This window comes from Myiozetetes cayanensis, unplaced genomic scaffold (genome assembly GCF_022539395.1).
Source record: "Myiozetetes cayanensis isolate MyiCay16 unplaced genomic scaffold, myiCay2020 scf2-11, whole genome shotgun sequence".
Taxonomy (NCBI): domain Eukaryota; kingdom Metazoa; phylum Chordata; class Aves; order Passeriformes; family Tyrannidae; genus Myiozetetes; species Myiozetetes cayanensis.
The window spans coordinates 16355610-16375256 of NW_026087411.1; the positions used below are offsets into that span (position 1 = coordinate 16355610).

At 39.4% G+C, this 19647-nt stretch overlaps 1 protein-coding gene across 3 annotated transcripts in view; it reads left to right on the forward strand.

Annotated features, from left to right (window-relative positions):
- CNIH3 (cornichon family AMPA receptor auxiliary protein 3) overlaps positions 1–14409 on the forward strand; it is a 50778-nt gene extending 36369 nt beyond the window's left edge. For 2 of the 3 annotated variants that reach the window (XM_050315391.1, XM_050315392.1), the window contains exons 4-6: positions 2319–2431; positions 4573–4716; positions 6464–14409. In XM_050315391.1, the coding sequence (XP_050171348.1) occupies positions 2319–2431; positions 4573–4716; positions 6464–6491 (285 nt within the window). In that variant the 3' untranslated portion in view covers positions 6492–14409. The remainder of the gene's footprint in view (positions 1–2318; positions 2432–4572; positions 4717–6463) is intronic. The other variant, XR_007628919.1, reaches the window with a different exon arrangement.
- Positions 14410–19647: the final 5238 nt, after the last annotated feature.

The window sequence follows — 19647 nt, forward strand, 5'->3', positions numbered from 1 at the left end:
GTCGTTATCTGAATCAGGGTGTTCCTAGTTCAAAATAGAAGTATACTATTTATATCCTAACATGTTTACCATCTGACAGCTTCCTATGCTCTCCCAGGAATGATTTAAAGATGTTGGTTTCATTCCTATTGCACAGTTATCTGTATCACAGAAGTTACTATTGCATTTGAGTACCTCAGCAGAAGCAAGGAGGATTGTTTGACTGCTGTTTGTTTCTCAGCCAACTCTCTTCTCTCCAGGAGCTGAATCCCATGTTTGCTGAAGTTGATTTTTTTTCAGAGGATATCATGTCAAATTCCAGGACATACCTCAGCCAAGTACTGAGGCAGTGTTATTTTTTAGTTATTTGTTTTACTTCATAAGCCTTGCTGTAAGTGCCTTTCTCTACTTTATGCTTCCAATTCACTCATCTCCTCTTAGATTTGGTCTCTTAGGTACATCATCTGAATGTAAATGGTAATTCACTTTGCAGGCTAGGCTTTGTGTGCTTCTTTGAGTGAATTCTCTCCAGAAACAGTGTTCAGCACTGGTCCTTTCTTTCTTTATGTCTACTGGAAAATATCACTCCAAGAAGAGAGCGAAGAGGCCCACTTGCTGTTCTATCAAAAGCACAGGTAGATTTAATTTACACCAGAAACTGTGACTGGAAAGTGAGCCTATTTCTGAGAGCCCTCTGCTTCTTTTGTTTCCTTCTGTTTCTTTCTGTTTCCTTTCTAGCTTCACTTCAGATTTTTGTTTCATTTTTTAAGCTCTGCATAAATTTTCCCCATTGGTTTCCTTCCCTGTTATTACCAGCCAGCCCACTGATCAGGCACCAGGATTTCAGTCTTGCTAAGTTGGTGTATTGTGTTGGAATCAGAAGTCAAATATGTGATAATGAGTGTAATATGCTTCTGAGTGTTGTGATGTTTAGTGGGTAGATGTACACTCTGAAGACCTTTCTCGTCTGCAATCTGTGATGAAGATGAATCATTCTTTGGGAAAAGGTTATAGTCATGTTGTAAATCTCATTCTAAAAGTGAGAAATAAAAAAAAAAGATCCAGCAGTGATAAATAACTACCATCTGGAATCTGAACTATGTAATTGTATTATAATTTGTCATCCACATAAGATAAGCTTTTGAGAATGTTTAAGTTGAAGGCAGAGATACCAAATGTGTTAACTACTTCAAGTACTGAAGTTAAATTAATTTGAACAGTGTGTTCCATGTGAGGTGGAAAGATTCCTAGAACCAAGACAATGGAATTCCTTGCAGCACAGCTGTATGAGAGTAGGTAGGCATTGGGAGAAGCTGTATAGTAGGGTTTACATTGTTTTAAATAAATAGGGCTCACTTTAATTATTTGACAGATGAAAATTAATTTACATCAGAAGAAGCCTTAAATGCCTTTTGTGATTGAGCTCTAGTTGATGTGTCTCCAAAATTAGCAATGGGTGTAGATGAGCAGTGGATGGGTTTGTCTAGCATTAAGAAATATGTACTGCTGGAAATTATTCTCTTCTATGACTTGAGGAAAAGAAACAGAGATTGCTGAAAAAAGACATGGGAAGAAAACAAGAGAATAAAGACAGCAAAGAAATGGGAAAGCAGGGAAAAAAGCAAAATGCCTTGTGAAATAACTACTCTGAATCAACATCACATAAATTTCTGCTTCTGCCAGCTGCCCACTCACTTTCTTTTTTAATAGAAGGAGTCATCATGGTTCTGAAGCAAGTAGTGTAGGGAGCTGTGCATTTTCTAAGGAAGTGAGTTTCCTGTCTTAGTGGGATTTAGCTTGCAAGACTGACTTAGTAATGGATCTGATCTCTTTAGGGGGTATATAACATATCAAAATGGTAGAAACAGTGTTTAATTTTCCCAAGGACACTCCTGCAATACAGTAGTGACGCTTCAGAAATAGCTTTATTATTTCCTTTCTGAAAGCAATGGTAAAAAAAAATTATTTCTTAAAAAAAAACCTTCTGCCGACACTCATTTAGTCTCACAGTGCTTCTGTGAGGGAGGCATTAATATAACATATGTTTTGTAGATATGAATCTGGAACAGCAGATAAGACAGTGGGTGGTTTGTCCCACGCCTCTCACCAAGGCCTTGGAGTACAGACACGGGTAGAACCTGGACAAACCTGGCGCTGGGTCTTGCGCTCGCTGCTGTAGCCAAGCCGTCTGTCAGCTGAGGTGTGTCTGGGGACAGACACACAGGGGTCCTGCCAGACCTGCAGAGCTGATTTGTGTTCTGAAAAACTACTTAGGTGACTAAAATCAAAGGCGTGTTTTACTGACATCTGTTATTTCTCTTTCTTTCTCTCTTTTTTAGCTGGTCTTGCCAGAGTACTCTATCCACAGTCTTTTCTGCATAATGTTTTTATGTGCTCAGGAGTGGCTCACGCTGGGGTTAAATGTTCCTTTGCTTTTTTATCACTTCTGGAGGTAAGCCCTTCTTTTCTATGCTGACTGCTTGTTAGCCTTGCTTGCCAATTCAGCACACGTGCAGACTGTATGAACAATGAAGGACAGTGATAGGAGTGTGGATGAATAACTTTTGCCCAGACACTTATGCCTATAAGCAGCTGAAACTTACATTTCCAGCAAAAAAGGAAATTTTTTTGTGAAAATTTATTGGAGAGATATATATATAGAGAGAGAGATATTTATATATTTATATTTATATCTTTATATATCTCCTCTATACCTCTTTATATATATATTTATATTATATTTATATATTATCTCCCCCTCTCTCTTTATATATATATATATTTATATATAAATGTTGCTTTCAGTTACTAACTGAGGTAAATATTCCATAGAGTGTCAGGATGCACACACTGCAACTGAATGAAAACATGGAATTTAAATAAGCTGGAATCCGAGTGTGGAACTCTAAATACTTCACAGATGGGGAGTTGTAAGACAGTCGATATTTGAAAGAGCTTGGACCTATTCATTCAGCCCTAGCAAGGAAACCTTTCCATTGGAGTTGTGAAATAAAGACTGGGCAGATTGACAGGTTTTTGCATCTCATCTTCTTTGGCAGCTTTATGATTTTTTTTTTTTCCAGTATAAAATAAGTCGTTTCTTCCTGTTCAATAGGGAATTGATGTTCTGCAAGAGAACTCTCTCTTAGAGACTCTTGGGGTAGGGATTGCTGTAGGGGAAGAACTATTGTCTTCACACTGCACATGTGAAGAAGTGGGGAGTGTTTCCACTCTGGATCTCTGATATGTGTTTATATTCCCCAAGGGGCTCTCAGAATTGATCATGTAAGACCTGCTGCTGTTTTCCAGATGGGCAGTAGAGCTGCTGCTGCTGCTGCTGCATCTTCCTCTGCATTCTAGTGGAGGATCTGTTGCCTCTGAAAATAACCAAGAGACATCAGTTTTTGCCGTTGTCAGTCTGGAGTCTTTCCTAGTTTTGAATTTTCACAATGTTTGTAAAAGCACAGATGATTTTTGTCTGTCAGGGTCTCTTTGTGTTACAAAGGTACATATGGTAGCAGAAGAATAATTCTGTAAAGAAGTCAAAACCATCATCTCAAACAGAAACTAAAAAGTAGTAGCTTTTTTACACTTTTTTTTCTGCAAAACCTTGGTAAGTAATGCAGAGTCATATGATAAATTCAGAAGTGCCAGTATAGTTCTCAGAAAGCTAAATGAAGCTACAAATGCTTTTCTCCCTATTGTTTGGCTGCAATAAATGTTTACTTAGGGTTAACAATGTTTTGTTGTGCTGTTTTACTTAGGGTTAACAACCAAAGTGTGACAATAGCACTCATTTTAAAAGTTTCTAGAAACAAGTATGTCCAAAAGGAAAATGGTCGGACTCTAAATAATGATATCAACCTTTGGAGAGAACTTTTGATTTTCTCTTTTTTTCTGTGATTCTCCATATGCTTTGCTCTAAGTACTCCATAATTTCTACTGCAAAGTAACTGAGACAGAAGCTCCTTTGCCAATGATGTTGTTTTGTCATGACTTTCTCAAACATTGCTGAAAATAATTAGAAATTTCTCTTAGATAAGAAAACATTTTCCAAATAAAATTATTTGGATGATAAATTTTTTGAGCAGTGCCACATGTAGAAAACCTTAGTCAGCTGGCTCTTATATTACTCCATATTGTTTTGTTTTTTCCTTTTCAGAGTTGGAGGAACTTAGCTACCATCTGGTTGAGACTGTCACCTTTCATCATAGATGAAAAAAGTTGTGTAGCTGCAGTTAAAGCCCAGTAATCCTTCCTGCATGCTCTGATCACAAGCCACCATATATTGACACTCACAGTATGTGAGTTATTAGAAAGCCAGAACTAACTATATAGGAAGTGGAAATGTTTCAATCTGAAGAATTAATAGAACACAGAAAGTCCACACTCATTAAGTACTTGGTTCTATAAGAAAGGAGTACTTAGACTAGCATCCTGATTTTAATAATGTCTGGAAATAGAGACTTGAAGAAAAAGGGAAATTCCTCCTATATCGTGGAAGATGGTAGTCTTCTGAGCTGGTGATCAGGAGGGTGTATATCTTACATTATATTATAGAGTCATTCCAGATGTCTTCTCCTGCTCTTTCAGGTATTTTCGTTGCCCAGCAGATAGTTCAGAGCTAGCCTATGATCCACCTGCAGTCATGAATGCAGATACCTTGAGTTACTGCCAAAAAGAGGCCTGGTGTAAGCTGGCTTTCTATCTCCTTTCCTTCTTCTACTATCTCTACTGGTAAGTCTGGTCATTTCACTAAGAAAATAATAGCTGCTTTTCATTTCACTTGTGAAACTGTATTTAGGAATAACTGGAACCAGTTGGCCAGTTTCCTTAGTCTCATAAAACTTCCTTCTGATGTTGATTCAGGGAAGCACACTCACTTACTGCTGACACCTCAGCACAGAATATTAAGTGTTTATCTAAGGCCTGAGCCAGGCCCCAGGGCCAACCCAAGGAAATAACTTTTGCTCCTTTATATAGTCTCTTAGGATGGATGAAATAGCAAATGTTATATTAATGGTATTATATCAAATAAAATTATAATGTCCTTATGAGTCAAGAGAATCATAAGAAAAATACTCACCTGCTGGTGTAGTGATATTCAAGATGGTAAATAAATGGGTGGGAACACAGGATGCACCATGCCTGTAGTCATTCCTACAGCCTCCCTTTCATGACAGGGTAAGCCTGTGCCTGGTTCAAACCCCGAATTAAAGTACATTCATGAAGATATGCACCCTAGCTGTGTGTTGTCCCTCCTGCTCCTTTCAGCTGTCAGACACCAGTGCACAGCCACAAATGCCCAATGCAAAAATATGTGAGGATCATATTTGAGGTAAGACCTTGGCAGAATCCCTGTGCTTTTAGTCAACCCCCATAATCACACCATAAAAACTACTTGACAACAGACTTTAAGACACTTTAAATGGAGGAGTCATTGCTGCAGGTTGTTGTTTCTCGATATTCCTTTTAAATACTCTTGAGAACAAAGTTTTCTGTTCAGCTGTATGTGTGTATGTGCCTGTGTCTGCACATGAGAGAAAAAGCTGGCAGGGGCCTAACTCCCATGAAGATGGATATGGCATGACAATCTGAGTTTGGCATCCAGTAGCTTTTTGGGTTTAGGCTGAGCACCTTTGCCTGTCCTCTTCATGGGGCTGAGAGTGAAAAGCATGGCAGTTATGCTAGATGAGCTCTGTTGATAGTGAAAGGAGACATGGCAAGGAATGGCTGGAGAGAAAAGCATTTTTAACTCCACATTTTTGTGTTGGGATCAAAGTCATCTGTGTAGCGTGGTCTGGCATTTCTGCTGGGACTTCAGTGTTGTGCAGCTTCCTGTGAGCCCTGCTTCCTTCATTCTAAAATGTGGCCATAATCCAAAATCCACTGCCTGGTGCTAAATAAAGTAGTATAAATTACATACAGTTTTACAGTGCTTTCCTAGGTATTGGCAGAACTAGAGTTGCAGTAAAATGGAGCTGTGGCAATATACTGTGTTTTCTTCACTTCTCCGAGTTGTATTTAATATGTATGGATTCACTCCAGCTGGTGCACTTCATGTTTCTTCTACTGCACAGAGCTTTTTTCCAAAAGAATCAAAACAATGCAGTTTCATGGAAAACCTTGCCTGCCCTGCTGAGGGTTGCTGGTTGAAGTTTTAAAGATCAAACATGCTCAAGCAAAAATGGTTTTGTTTCTTCGCTGTTCAAATTGAGACATCAGACTGAGCTTTAAAAAGCTCAGACACAGCTTGTGGTGCAGTAGAATGTCGATAATGAATTTGTTATTTCTTGAGTGCCTTTTGATACCCATCTTGAATGCACCATAATTAAGATGCTTTAGAAAGATAGGAAGAATGCAAAGGAAGGCACAGGCCATTACAGTCAGACCTGAGGAACAGACAGCAAAGGGTTGTAAAAATCAAAGTGCTCTGTATGCTTCAAAAGGATGCTTTCATAGTGTGTCTTTCTTTTACATTCAGCATGATCTACACTCTGGTGAGCTCTTAACTGAAAGATCATCGTTAAAGACTGAAAACAACAAAGGCTGGAACTGCAAGGACAAGTGAACCAAGTGATGCATGATTAAAAAAGCAACGAGGAAAACTTTGAACCCAAGCAGTAAATAGAGTATGTGAAAGAAAGATCCAGTGACAAGAAGCAGATGACCATGGGAGAATGGCTGAGTTAGTTGTTTTTGTCTCCTGTTTCTCAATGTAGTGCAGTAAATGACTTTCAAAACCCAAGCAAACAAAAAAAAATGCAACACGGGCTAAGTTATACAACTATTCACCTGTCCAGGGCTAATGCTGCTTGGTTTAGTGGATTCATTATAAACTAGAGTCCCTGCCGTCTTCCAAGGAGCAAAGTTTCTTTTCTTAAAGACTATTCTGGCCTGAGAAAGCAAAGGATAAGATAATCTTACACAGAAAGAAGACCCATACAACACATTCTGAAAATGGGCACTGAGTCGACATCAGATAAGATATATGACTGTCCTGAAGGGATATTCACGTGATACTAAGCAAACAAGGATGTCAAATCTCATGGAACTCTTTCAGTGGCTTTGTTTGGGTTTTTTTTCCACCAAAATGACAATGACAAAAGAATTTGCAGCTGCAATATTCTGTTTTCTGATTATATGCTATTCCTGCTGGTGAACACCCAGTATGTTTCTGTACTTCAGTTGTGATACACCAATAACATACAGTGATGTGTATAAATACAATGGGTTTGACCTGATCGTGCCAAGCACTTATCAGAATAGTGTTCCTCTGACTGCAAAGAAAATCCAAGGTAAAAGCTGCATATATTATAGAGGGTTGTAAAACAGGTGTTATATTCATCACAGCGCTGGATAACAAATACTGGACCAGCTAATCGTGGTCTGTAATTCTGTTTTGCAGCTTTATTTCTGCTGTAAAATTTAAGCCGTAACAAATACACAAGATGTTTTTGTCCTGTATGACATTCGTATTGAAAGTTGTCCATTTTTTTATAATTTAAAAGTTTTTAAATTTTATCATATAAGTCTCATTTAAATTCATATGTATGGGCTGTATGTCTTTATATGTATATACAAATACACATCTACATAAATACTCACAGTCTATTTACGTTTTAGGTTAATCTGTCAAGATCAAAGGCGCCAAGTGTCCAGAACTGCTGCTAAATGTATTTCAGCACTGAACCTAGTGAACCTGGGCTTGTTCCCTCAACGTCCCTGGTGCTCTGGGTAGTAGGCAAGCCTGTAAGTTCAAGACTAACACCAGTGCCTGCGCAGACAGTGCTTGGATCTTGCACTGTGAATGAGCTGACAGTTGGGTATGTTGCTAACAGAGATGTGGCAGAGAACAGCGCAGAGAGGCCCATCTGTACCCCAGCTTGTTTACAGCTGGTCTCCTTAGCACTAGCTCGCTGCTGACTCAGCCAAATTTTGACTGGCTACTGAGAGACTGTTTCTGTATCCAGACTCTTGAGATCTTTCTTGTCTGGGCACAGGACTTGAGCAGGAGAGATGCAGTCTCACGTTCAGCACTGCCTCTGTGCTACCATACCCTGTTTCAGAGCATGGTGCAGAAGCCATGGCTGTGTGAGTCATCCCATGTCTGGCAGGTTCCAGACTGAGCTGGAGTTACTGTTATGTGTACAGTGCCAAGACTCTTTCTGCTTTGATCTGGCTGTGTTAACAAAATTAAATCCTGTTAGCCTGCAAAGCACAGTGTCTGCATGCAAACTGTCTGCTCCTGGCCCACGCCAGCTCTGGAATCACACCTGGACATTGCTTGGAAGAGTGCTAGCTGGCCTGAGCCAGCATTATACCGGGCTCATTCTAACAATATTTAGATGATGAAGTTGTCCCAAGGGCTGACATTCTTTCTTTAATTCACAACTACAGACACAGCCAGTAGGTCTTTCTGGATGTAGTTTGCCTTCGTATAAGTATGTTCCCAGTTCTGAAAGGATACAACAAGGCTGACAAATCAGGTTACTTGGAAAGCTAATTTGGGCTCTTATAGTTCATAAGTTTGGATTGCAGATGCTACAGAGGTGGCTAAATTGCCCTTGAAATCACACTGACCCTGCAAGCAATACAGATGTGTTTGCTTGGAGTGAGCCCGAGCTATGACACTTCATTACAGAGCTAACTCATAAAGCTCTGCTGCTGTGGTATAATTAGTGCACAACTCATAAAAAGTTGATGACTGTAACTGAATTTCTTCTCTACAACCTAACTAATGCATCTTTTTCTACAGAAGTATAGGAACTAGATTCTCGAGAACAAATCACAGTGGATAACTTCTAGATATCTTACTACCTCATAAAACTCTCAGCTCTGAGCAGGTGACTGAATCTTTCCATGTGTCTTCTAGGAAGTATAGGAGATGGGAAAAACTTAATTCAGGTTTCCTATATTCCAGATACGTGCTTTAAAGTCAGTTTCATTTAAAAGCTTGCTCTGTGTTTTACCCAGGGGTTGCAGTATCTTGCTGGGAACTCACATATAGTGAATGTTCTTAAGACCAGATTTGTCATTTTCTCTGTTAAACTTTTCAGCCATGTTAAAAGAGAAGAAGCACAAATAGGGGAAGGAAGAACGAAGGATAAAAGATAACTGTTGCTCTCTTAATCCCTCACCATGTATGTGACTAATTACAAGCTAAGCCTACTTCACTCAGAGGGTGGTTGGGCACTAGAACAGGCTCCCCAGGGAAGTGGTCACAGCACTGAGCCTGACAGAGCTCAAGAAGCACTTAGACAACATTCTCAGGCACACAGTGTGATTGTTGGAGCTGTCCTGCACAGGGCCAGGAGCTGGACTTTGATGACCCTTGTGAGTTCCTTCCAACTCAAGATATTCTATGATTCTATTTTAATCAAACCAAGGGAAGTAAACTGCATAGTTGTTGCTAAAGAACAGAAAAAAATTATGTGATCTTTGCTCACAAGGAGGTCTCTTCCCCTTGTCACACTTTTAAGGGAGAAATAGTGCATGCTACCCCTTTTTGTCTCCAGTTCCATCTTTTTGATTGGTGAAGGCTGCAGATTTCCTCCCCAAGCCTGCTTCATTCCTGTCTCTTTTCCTGAAAGGGTAACTGCATTACTTAGGCCTAGCAGTCCTCTTCTCTTCTCTAACACATTGTGGTGATACAGATAGATCCCAGAAAAGACATAAGAAAACACGTCATCTCCCTTTGCTCCTTCAAGCAAGTGTGCAGTGAGCACATGCTTAAGCAAGTATTCATTTTCCTCATTTGTACCATCTGTGATGTGAGAAAGGTGAACCTAGCTTCTGAAATCTTTCCATATTTGTATTACTCTTTTCTTTTTTTTTTTCCCTCCCGTAACTGTTGAATCTGCTTAAAGGAAAAAGGTGGGACATGAAAAAAAAACAAAAAAGTGGGAGAGGATGAGACCAGAATGAGCTGCTTACCCAAGGGGTAGCTACACAATGTGCTGGCCTGTAGCTGCCTGTTGCTGGAAGGGATGAAATGGCAGCCCTGTTGGCAAGGTGTTGCTCTGAGGTTCTGCTCGTCCTATTTATAGTCAGGTAATTGCAGTGATGCTGAATCAAATTGTTGCTGCTATGACTGTTTCAGTTTCAAATCCAGCAAATCAGTGCTGATAGCAGAATGCTTCGCCTACAAATAATTAACTATACTTAAGCTGTCAGAAATGTTTTTCCATCTGCTTCCTTGAGCCATACTCTTCCTTTTGCACGGAGCCACTGGAAGTGGAAGAAAAAGTTCTTCAACCTACACCTTCTTACAGAAACTATTCAGAGGTTATTATGATCTGGCACTGCTGCTGGGGTCATGATTACTCATACATTATTAATAGGGGTATTAGCAATCTGTTGCTTTTCCTTTCTCCATTCCATCTCCACACAGATATTTTTGCTAAAAAAATAAAAAATATACAGGGCATCATCCAAAACCCTTGAATGTAAAGAGTATTTTCTTTTGCTTCCAATTGACTTCATTTAACATCCATTACTCTAGAACTGCATGGGAAACAGGGTCACACTGGAAAGTCTCTAGAGTTTTGCTAGTAGGAATCCCATCCTTTAAATCTTGATATCACATCCATTTAACTGAATTATGTTGATGGAAGAGGAACCTCCATTTTTGAGGAATAAGGGTAACATTTCAATGTTCATGCCAGACTGTCACAGGAAGTTATGTCAACCTGGTAAAAATCTGGCTTCATGGAAGTTTATGGAAATCCTACCTCTTTATTTCATATGAGCCCTACTTACCATTGTACAATTTCTACCAAGAGGTCAATGGAAATTTAAAAAAAAAAAAAAAGGAAAACCCCAAAACACAATAAGTTTAGTTATTCAAAAATCTTACTGGATGTTATCTAAAGTTTGGGATGCTACAAATAGAACAGGAGATGAAAAAGTCAAGGCGAGAGGTGTTTTTTTATTCTTTGGGAAACAACAAATATTAGAGTACCATCCATGCTGCACTGAACTTTACATTGGTGATCTCAGTCCGTATTCCTGATCTGGTGAGTTTTTTGATCATTCATGGCTCGTGAACACATTGTTCTGATTTATTTTTGTTCTGCTCAGTAATGCAGCTGTAGGTGGGAAGGAGGGAAAATTCTCCTCTGAAATACAATATTCCCCTTCTTTCCTCCCAGATAACCTGTGAACGTGCAGTAACAAAATCTGATGATGTGTTTCGAAGGTGCACCTCAATCGAAGAATGAAGCTGTTTGCTGCAGGTGATGTTATGTTGCAATTTAACAAACCGTGGTTCTAAACATATTTTTAGGTGCTTACACACTTAAAGTAGTTATTTTATTGCCTCTGATTGCTGGCCAAATTCTCATGTAAGAGAAAATATGTTTCTGTGGCCTGATTCCATGACTTTCTTTGTAGTCAAACTCTTGGTAAAACTCGGAGGAACGTGAAGTGCTTTTTAATTATTTTTTTTCCAAGAATAACATCCCATATTTGGGTGATATGTTATGGAAGTTGAGAGAAGCATTAAAAAGCCAAAATATCTTACTTAGTCTAAATTTTGAAGAGACGTTCCTCCTTTTCTCCCATGAGTTATTCCTAGTATTACTGGTCTCTAGACAGATCTGAAGAAATCTGCCTGTCCCACTGTTTTTTCTGACGGTTTCAGTCTTTTTAAATAGATTTGTCACTGCTGATCATTAGCATGAAACACTGTCTGGAAAGAGCAGCTCCTACAGACCACCCCAAGATTTACACAAACGTCTTAAATATCACGGAAGTAATCCAGTCTTATGGAATAGCTCTCACCTCTACATAGTAGTATAAAGTAACAATCAAATAATATACATAATACATAGCACAAGTCAAATAGTACAAGCAAAGCAGGCTTTCTGTCTGTATTTCTGTCTGTGTTCTCTCTATAATACTTTTTTTTTGGTAATACAGTATTTTGCTTGTTGTAAAAAGCAATATAATTTACAAGACCAAAGATAATCAGGCTGCTGCAGTTAACAGGAATGCAAAGTTTGAGCGTAGTTATTTCTAAAGATTTAAAATAATTACTGTTTCTGACAGTTATTGACAGCTTGCAGTTACTGGAGGTGCAAATTCTGGTGTTAATACTAGCTTTAGCAACATATACATTTTCTTCTTTTGGCATAAGAATCCATGTTCCTTTCTAGAACATATTTAACACATTTTCAGACCTTATATGACTCTCAGTATATAGAAACTTTAAATGTATTACAAAAAATCCAGATAAAATGCAAATACAAAATACAGCAAACATGGCAGATTATTTAGCAAATTTCTAGACATTCAAAGGAAATTTCTAGGTTTGATGTCATTTATTGTGGGTCTCTGGACTGTCAAAGCCTACCTGAATGCTGCCATTATCAACAACAGTTCAGTGAGGAGATGCACGCTCAGTTATATCTTCCCAGCTGCCCAGAAACATCTCATCATGTAGCCACCTTTCCTGCAGAGCAGATGACATCCACTTTGTCACTTTGAATCCGTTGCCCTTTTAGAAGTTAAGAACATCACAGTGCAAAACTGTTCTTAGCCATTTGCAGCCAATGTTGTTGAGCTACCTTGCCCTTACAGGCGTGTACAATACCATCAAGCAAGAGCAGTTTTCACTGACCTCTTCTTGAGCTTCAACTTGTACTGTTTTAGAGTGTTGTTTTGTTGTGTTTTGGTTTTTTTAATTTTGTGTCTGAAAGGAAGAGTTCTTTTCTATGCGTGATGACCAGCATTGCTACATTGGTTTTGGAAGCTTCAAGATCCCTTCGGTTTGGTGCGTTTCAGTAAATATGGAAGCATCCTAAATCCATGTCTTTGAAATGTGTTTCTCCTCAGGTCTGATTTTCAGTATTCCTGCTCTTCCAGTGCTGAGTAGTTGCCCAGCCAGAAAGAGCTATATAAATGAATTATAAAGTTGTATAAAATAACTCAGGGAGGAGGGCTCTTACCTATCCTTTCTTATAACATAAAAACAATGGGAGCACCAAAAGAAAATGTGAGGCACAGATGTGAAATATGAAAAGAAAGATAAAAATGTTAATCAGTGAACACATTGTCACAACCGATACAAGTATCAGGACACCCAGTATTCAGTATTGTTCCATTTGAATCTGTACCCTTACATAGATAACAAACATTTCCGTAGCTACATTTGAAAGAATAAAACTACAGAAGAGTTAGAAACCCAAAACTTTCAGGACAGGAGCCATCCAATTGCCGACTGTTTTGAGTTCAGCAGATTATTTACCCTATGACCTAGTACAAAGTATTTTCCACCTTGTTCTGAAATGTCTACAGGTGGCTGCTATCAGTGATAGCAGCTGAAGCCAGATGGGCCATTGCTGTGTTCGTTCAAGGACTCAAATTCTGTTCTTGAATGACCATAGAACATCTACAGAATTGGAAGCTGTGTTTCAAATTATTAACTTCTCTACGCCGATAAAAATTTCAAAATCTCCTAAATGACATTGGAGTATAAGTGTAATTTTCACAAATATTTGTTTATTTACTTAGAACCCTAAAAACCTCATGAAAGTGAGATGCCCACGTACCAAGAGTTCAGTACTCAGGAGAGAGCAGTAAGAATTTGACCCATGGTAGCTATTCCTCACCAGGTCCTTGTGTTTGCTCTCTACAACCTTGTAAAGCAAAGTCTGCAGTTTCACAGGTAGTTTGCATCTGGAAGTGCTCACAGAGGAAGTTGGTGCAGAACAGCTAATGTATTCTTTGGTTCCTCTGTTGCTCTTTTAGATTCACATTCCTGGCAGATGAACCCTTAGACTCCTGAATTCCTTAGGCACTTTAAAGTGTTATTTGAGTACAGTCTGCTCACTTCTGTTAACTGCAGGGTACATACTCTAACCAGCTAACCAGAAAGGATATAAAAGTAAGGCAAAACCAGATAATCCTTTTTTAAGAAATTAAGTTCTCATCATTATGTTATGAGAACTGAGAAAATGAGAGTTCAGCTCTTGCCTGTTACACACCCTTCCTTTGTCACATTGGGCAGGCACTTAATCTCTCAGCTCACAATCTCCTAACTGGAGGTGATAGCACTTTCTTCTCCCTCATTTTGTCTGTCTTAGTTTAAATTGTGAGCTCTTGTGAGATGGAGCCATTTCTTTCTCTGAGTAATGCCTGGTACTGCGTAGCTGAAATTGGGAATTACATGTCTAGATGGTATTATAATCTAAATAATTAATACTTGGAGGAAATCACGGGAGGAAACAACAGAATTCGGTGGAATTAGTCAAAAGGTATTTTTTCCACTGCTGCCAAGATTGGTTCCTGACCTGCTCTGTTGCTGTGCCCTAGGGCCTACTGACAATCTGAAGTGTGCTTTAGCCTCTGAGTGCATGTAATGCTGTAATTTGATGCTGCTGAAAAGCACTAAAATATAAAGAATAAAGTGATCCAAACAGCTCCCCATTTCAGTATTTTGCACCCTTCTAATTCCTTGTTGCTTTTCCATCCTATCCTCTTCTTTTATGATGCAGTGGCATCCTGGCACCTTTTGGTGTTGCATTGAAAACAAACCCAGTGCAAGCTCAGAGTAAAACAATGACACTGCTTTTAATCCAAATTATTCATCTGTGGTTACATTTATTGGAGAATAAAATTATCCTGTTTTGATTTTGGTTTTAACCAGGTATGAATGGAAATCAGCTATTTTGATAGAAATCCTTTTCATCCTGGTATATGAATAAAGCCGCATTTGTACAGGAGTTTGATGTTTAAATGTGCATCAACACAAATTCGTTATTAGGCCAGATCAACAGCACAGAAGTTGCCTCAGTTTGGCAAAGGATGATATATTTTTATAGATATAACCTGGCTGCAGAACAGCAGAGCTGTGCTCACAGGCAGGAACTGTCCCAGTTGCAAGTACCTGGTGTCGCCTTTCACAGTGTGGAGCCATGCTGGTCACTGGGGGGCATTTGGTCTTCCAACAAATGGGCTTAAATTTGCAGTGCAGCCTCTGAGGACTATTCACAGGTTAACCCCTCTGTGGGACCCGTGTTCATAATCACAAGGGAAGCAGAACCACCTGGGAAGTCAGTATATTAAACAGTGCCAGACTTCTGCAAAGCAGATACGTGTTTTGACCCTTGTTTCTTCCACCACAGTTCATATCACCCTTGAATTTGGCCACCTGATATTTTGGTTCTAGATCCTCAAGTTCAACCCTAAAGCAGACTTTTTTCCTATTCTAATGTATTTGTGGTCTGAGAGATTGCATGAGATGAACTCTAAAGGGATCTAAAGGTTTTTTTATGTCCCTTTTATTGTCCATTTATAGGCCTTTAAATACCTTGTTATTTAACTACGTACCCCTTGATACACACACACACACACACACACACACAAGTCATCTAGAAGCTAAATAAATCCTTGCCTGTTATATATAATAAAGGGAAGTGTTCTTCTGTTATCTTTGTGTATCTGTGCAGTAGGTCCAGACAGTAATATTACTTATGGGGTTATACTGAGCAAGAAGAGAAAGCTGAATTTCTGGGTCTCGTAGGCTTTTCTAAGATGTTAATTTAAAGCACATTTTTGACAAGCGCTGCTGGCGGGTTCAGAGGAGCTGCTGTGGGGTCATTGTAAGCCACGCCACCTCAGGTCATTTGAGAGCCTTTTTTCAAGGGATGTTGAAGACACTCCCTGTATGTGTTCATTCTTTGGTTCTTTGACCTCAAAAACCTGAATGCAGTTAGCAAGGTCTGCAGGAGAAAACTAAAGCTGATCAGTCCTGCCTGTCATGCAGAGAACTGTCATATTTCCAGCAGCAGACAGTACTTTGAATATCCATGAAGGAATCTGTTGTATTTTCTATCATGGTTTTGTCCCTTTAAGTTAATTATTAAATAAGATTGTTAGGTTGTATTGGAAAATGTGACTCATTCTTTCAAAACCTATTGCCTTTAAGTAGAAGCATTATTTATCCTCCAAAAGCTTCCTGAAGTGGTAGTGGCAGCAGCAGAATTTTAATGTAACCTCTCTCATTCATCATTTGAAGCCTACAACAACAAGTGATGAATCTTTGATGAACCTTGTCAAGCTTTCTTCGGATTGTAATAGCAGTTTTATAATCTTCAAAGAAGTTCAGAGGCAATTTGCTATGACTGTATCTACTTTTTTTTCTCTATGAGCATTCAGCCCAGTGCTGAGCACTGATACATTACTGGATTAGAAAGTCTTGTCCCTGTGTTTCTGGTGTAAATGAAAAACTGTGTACCAGACGTTACAAGTATATTTTCTAGAGAAATCCCAATAAAAGCTGCCAGACTGCAGGGATCCTTTTAAAAATTTTTGTATATATCTATAGATATGGATATGGATGATATAGATATAGATCTTTTTACTGTAAGTATAATGAATCCACTGACAGTATATAGAGACAGTCTCTTATCCCGGAGCACTGGGAGTAATTATGAATGGATGGTGCTTTTTTCATTTGATTGTAGGGCTCTGTTTTCTCTCTGCAGCATGTGCTGACATCCATGAAACACACTTCTATCTCCAGCACCTATCTTGTTCCCAGAGCATGGTACAGGTTTTATCAGAGATAAATAGTGTTCTCAAATGAGGACATTACTTTTGTCATTTCTTGTTTTGTCATTTTGTTTTTGTGCCTCGTTCTGCTAGAGGCTAGAGTCAGAACTACTGAGAACTCAAGGACCTGGAAATTTGTTTACTGTTAACACAACCTTTGCAGTCACCGGTATTGTTGGCTACAAAAATAGCTTGTCCTTTTAAAAGTTTACGCTATAACTTTATGACTTGCAGAGAGCCTGGATATAGTTTTTTGCCTGGGTTGGGGCATAACTGCATGGCTACCGTGTTTCAAGTCTCTCATGAAGACAAAGCAACTGATCTACAAAAGATTCTTGGCACTCTACAAAGGCGGAACGGAGCAGAACTGCTTTGCCGTGTCCTTGCCAGTGCCTGGGGGCAACGGGCTCTTGGGAGGACTCCATCCTGCCTTGCTGATTCTGACTGCTGGAGTGGTTCCCGAGGGGAGCTGCAAGTAGCTGGGCCAGGCTGAGATCAGCTTTCTTATTATGTTAAGTGATGGGCTCCTCTGCCAGTTTGACCTTCGTTCCTGCAGTGTTTCAGTTCAGCAATATATCAGAGTGAGAGAGTAACACTGGGGAGTTGCAGCAAAAATATACAAGTTGTTTAATTCTCTCAGGACAGACAGATGTTTATCAATTCTACCTAACCATGCGTATTTCAGTTTCAGTCACTGATGACTTAACAGGCTGTATGTGCAGAGCTGAATTTGCCAGGAAAACTGCTTCATCAGTAATGGGTGAAAGAGGAGACCGAGTGATATTCAAAGTGATATGTACTCTTTTAAGCCTGACTTTTGATTCTGTAGTTTCTCCAGGATGTTCAGGAAACTCTCATAGTGTCAGTCTTTGTGATTCATTTGTCTGTGACTAGTTATCCCTCTTCACTTGAAGATCCAACTTACTGATTGGATTCCTGATCTTACTTCCTTGATCAGTCATGGTGGCTAAACTTCTAGCTCTTTCTCCTTGTTCCTTCATGGACAGCTTCCTGTCTTCTCAATTTCTCATGTGATGTTTGGAGCTACAACTTTTCACAAAAAATTGGAAGTTTGAGTATTTACATGAGACGTCCATGCATGGCTCAGACAGCAGAATCCCAGAAAACTGGAGTATGGATGAGGTGGGTTATGTTCTGTATCTTCACTGCAGGCAAAGTAGACTGATCTCACCCTGTGATAGATGCCAATCTTTGGTAACCCTAAGCCCTGTGAAGTGCCTGGGATGCTTGTGTCATGGATGTTCATACCTTATTGTTCATTCCAACTGCCTGGACCAATAACCTGCTTCCTACAGTGGCCAGAGTCTGAGAGGAACATCCAACAGTGCATTAACAGATGTGGTACAATCTGTCCTTCTTCTTAAGTTTCATTCTCACCTCTTATAGCTGGAGACAGGTACAAACTCCTGCAGCCTGAAGTGAACATATCTGAAACATTAATTAAAACTACATTTTTAACATATGCAAATATCCAAAGCCTTTTATTCTGACTAGATTTTTTTGGTTTATGTTGCTATGGGCTGTAGAATTTTACTAGATGTTGTTTGGGGACAAAAAATTTTTTACCGCTTTGGAATATAATCCTAGTTTTATTGAAAGTCCTGATTCCCCTTGTTTATGAGATTGGCAAGACAGAAGTTCCTGATGTATCACCTTTACAGTATTCATTATCAAATTCTCTGATGAACCACATCATCTGCTTTTTTTTAGTGAGCAATACCAGAATTCTAAGGGTTTCCTCACCTATTTTTGTAGCCTCATCTCAGCCTTTCTCCCTTTCTGTGATAACATAATTTCATGTATTTTTAGTTTGAGTGATTTGAACAACAGTTTTGTATCTTCTGTGTTATTCATCATTCTGCTTCACACGCAACTGTGAATTTATATATTTTTTTTAATGTTTAAATTACAGCTGTCATGACAGAAGTCTTCTCTGGGCTCTCCAACTGTGATAGAGAGTTGGGCACGTAGCCAGTTGGGCAGATTGAACTGAGATGTCCAGTTGGACCAATTCCTCATTTGGATTTGGAATCCAAAACAGCTACTTTTGAAACTGAAATAAAGCTGTGTGTTAGCCCTTGCAACACACAATCTGTTGACCAAACAGGGCTGTGGGGCACCATCTTTGCTCTGCAGAGGAGCATTATTTCTGACAAACCACCTGAAAGACATAGACCCCTCAAACAGAAGTATCGCTCATCCCAATTTCTCAAGGCAAGGGGTACAGCTTTGTAAGATGGAGAGGAGAGAAGGAACACAAAAGTGGATGAAGAAAATTACCTTTAGGGTGAAGCAGGACAATATGAAAAAGTATCAGTTCTGAATACATCTCATACTCGCCACAGAGAAACTGGAGTATTTAGTGGCCCATCAATTTACCCAAGCAAAGGTCTCTGCCCACGACTGGAGTTGCTTTTCCAGGTCTCATTGCAGAGGCTTATCAGTAATTCCCCAAGCCACTTACTAAGCTGCTTAGCAACATTTCTCTTCTTGAAGATACTGCCCCTGCCTGTCTGCTGACAAGGTGGGTTTGTATGTGTGTTCCCTAATCCACATCAGTGGAAAAAATTAGCTTACATTTGAACTCTTATTTTCTGGGAATCTGCACACATCTGCTACCTCTGCTGCTTCTGTCTTGATGCAGGCTGGGCAAACAGAAACTTCTGAATCCATGGCACTTAAGCTGCTGGAGCAGGTTCAGCTGCTGGAACTCCCACTGGAGTCATTAAACACCCTTCATGGAAAATAATTGATTGCTTTTCCGGCATTCAGGGCATTGTGTTCTAGGTGGGAATGAGAAAAGGCATTCAGATAAAACCAAAAGTTACCCTGACCGTAAAATCCGGACTGAATCTTTTTGGAGTCAGAGAATCTGGATCATCTTATCGTTCTCTTATTTCTGGGTCTGGAAGGGAAAATTCAGAAAAAAGCAAAAACTCTCTTCTTCCTAAACAGCCAGTTCTGCTTCTCCAATTTGAGGAGGCTGGTTTGTTTTAATAATCAGTCTTATGGGTAGGTGGTCATCTGAACAGATCTGAAGATTTGAGGTGGATTTTCTGTGTCATTGCTGCAAACTTGAGAAGCAGATGA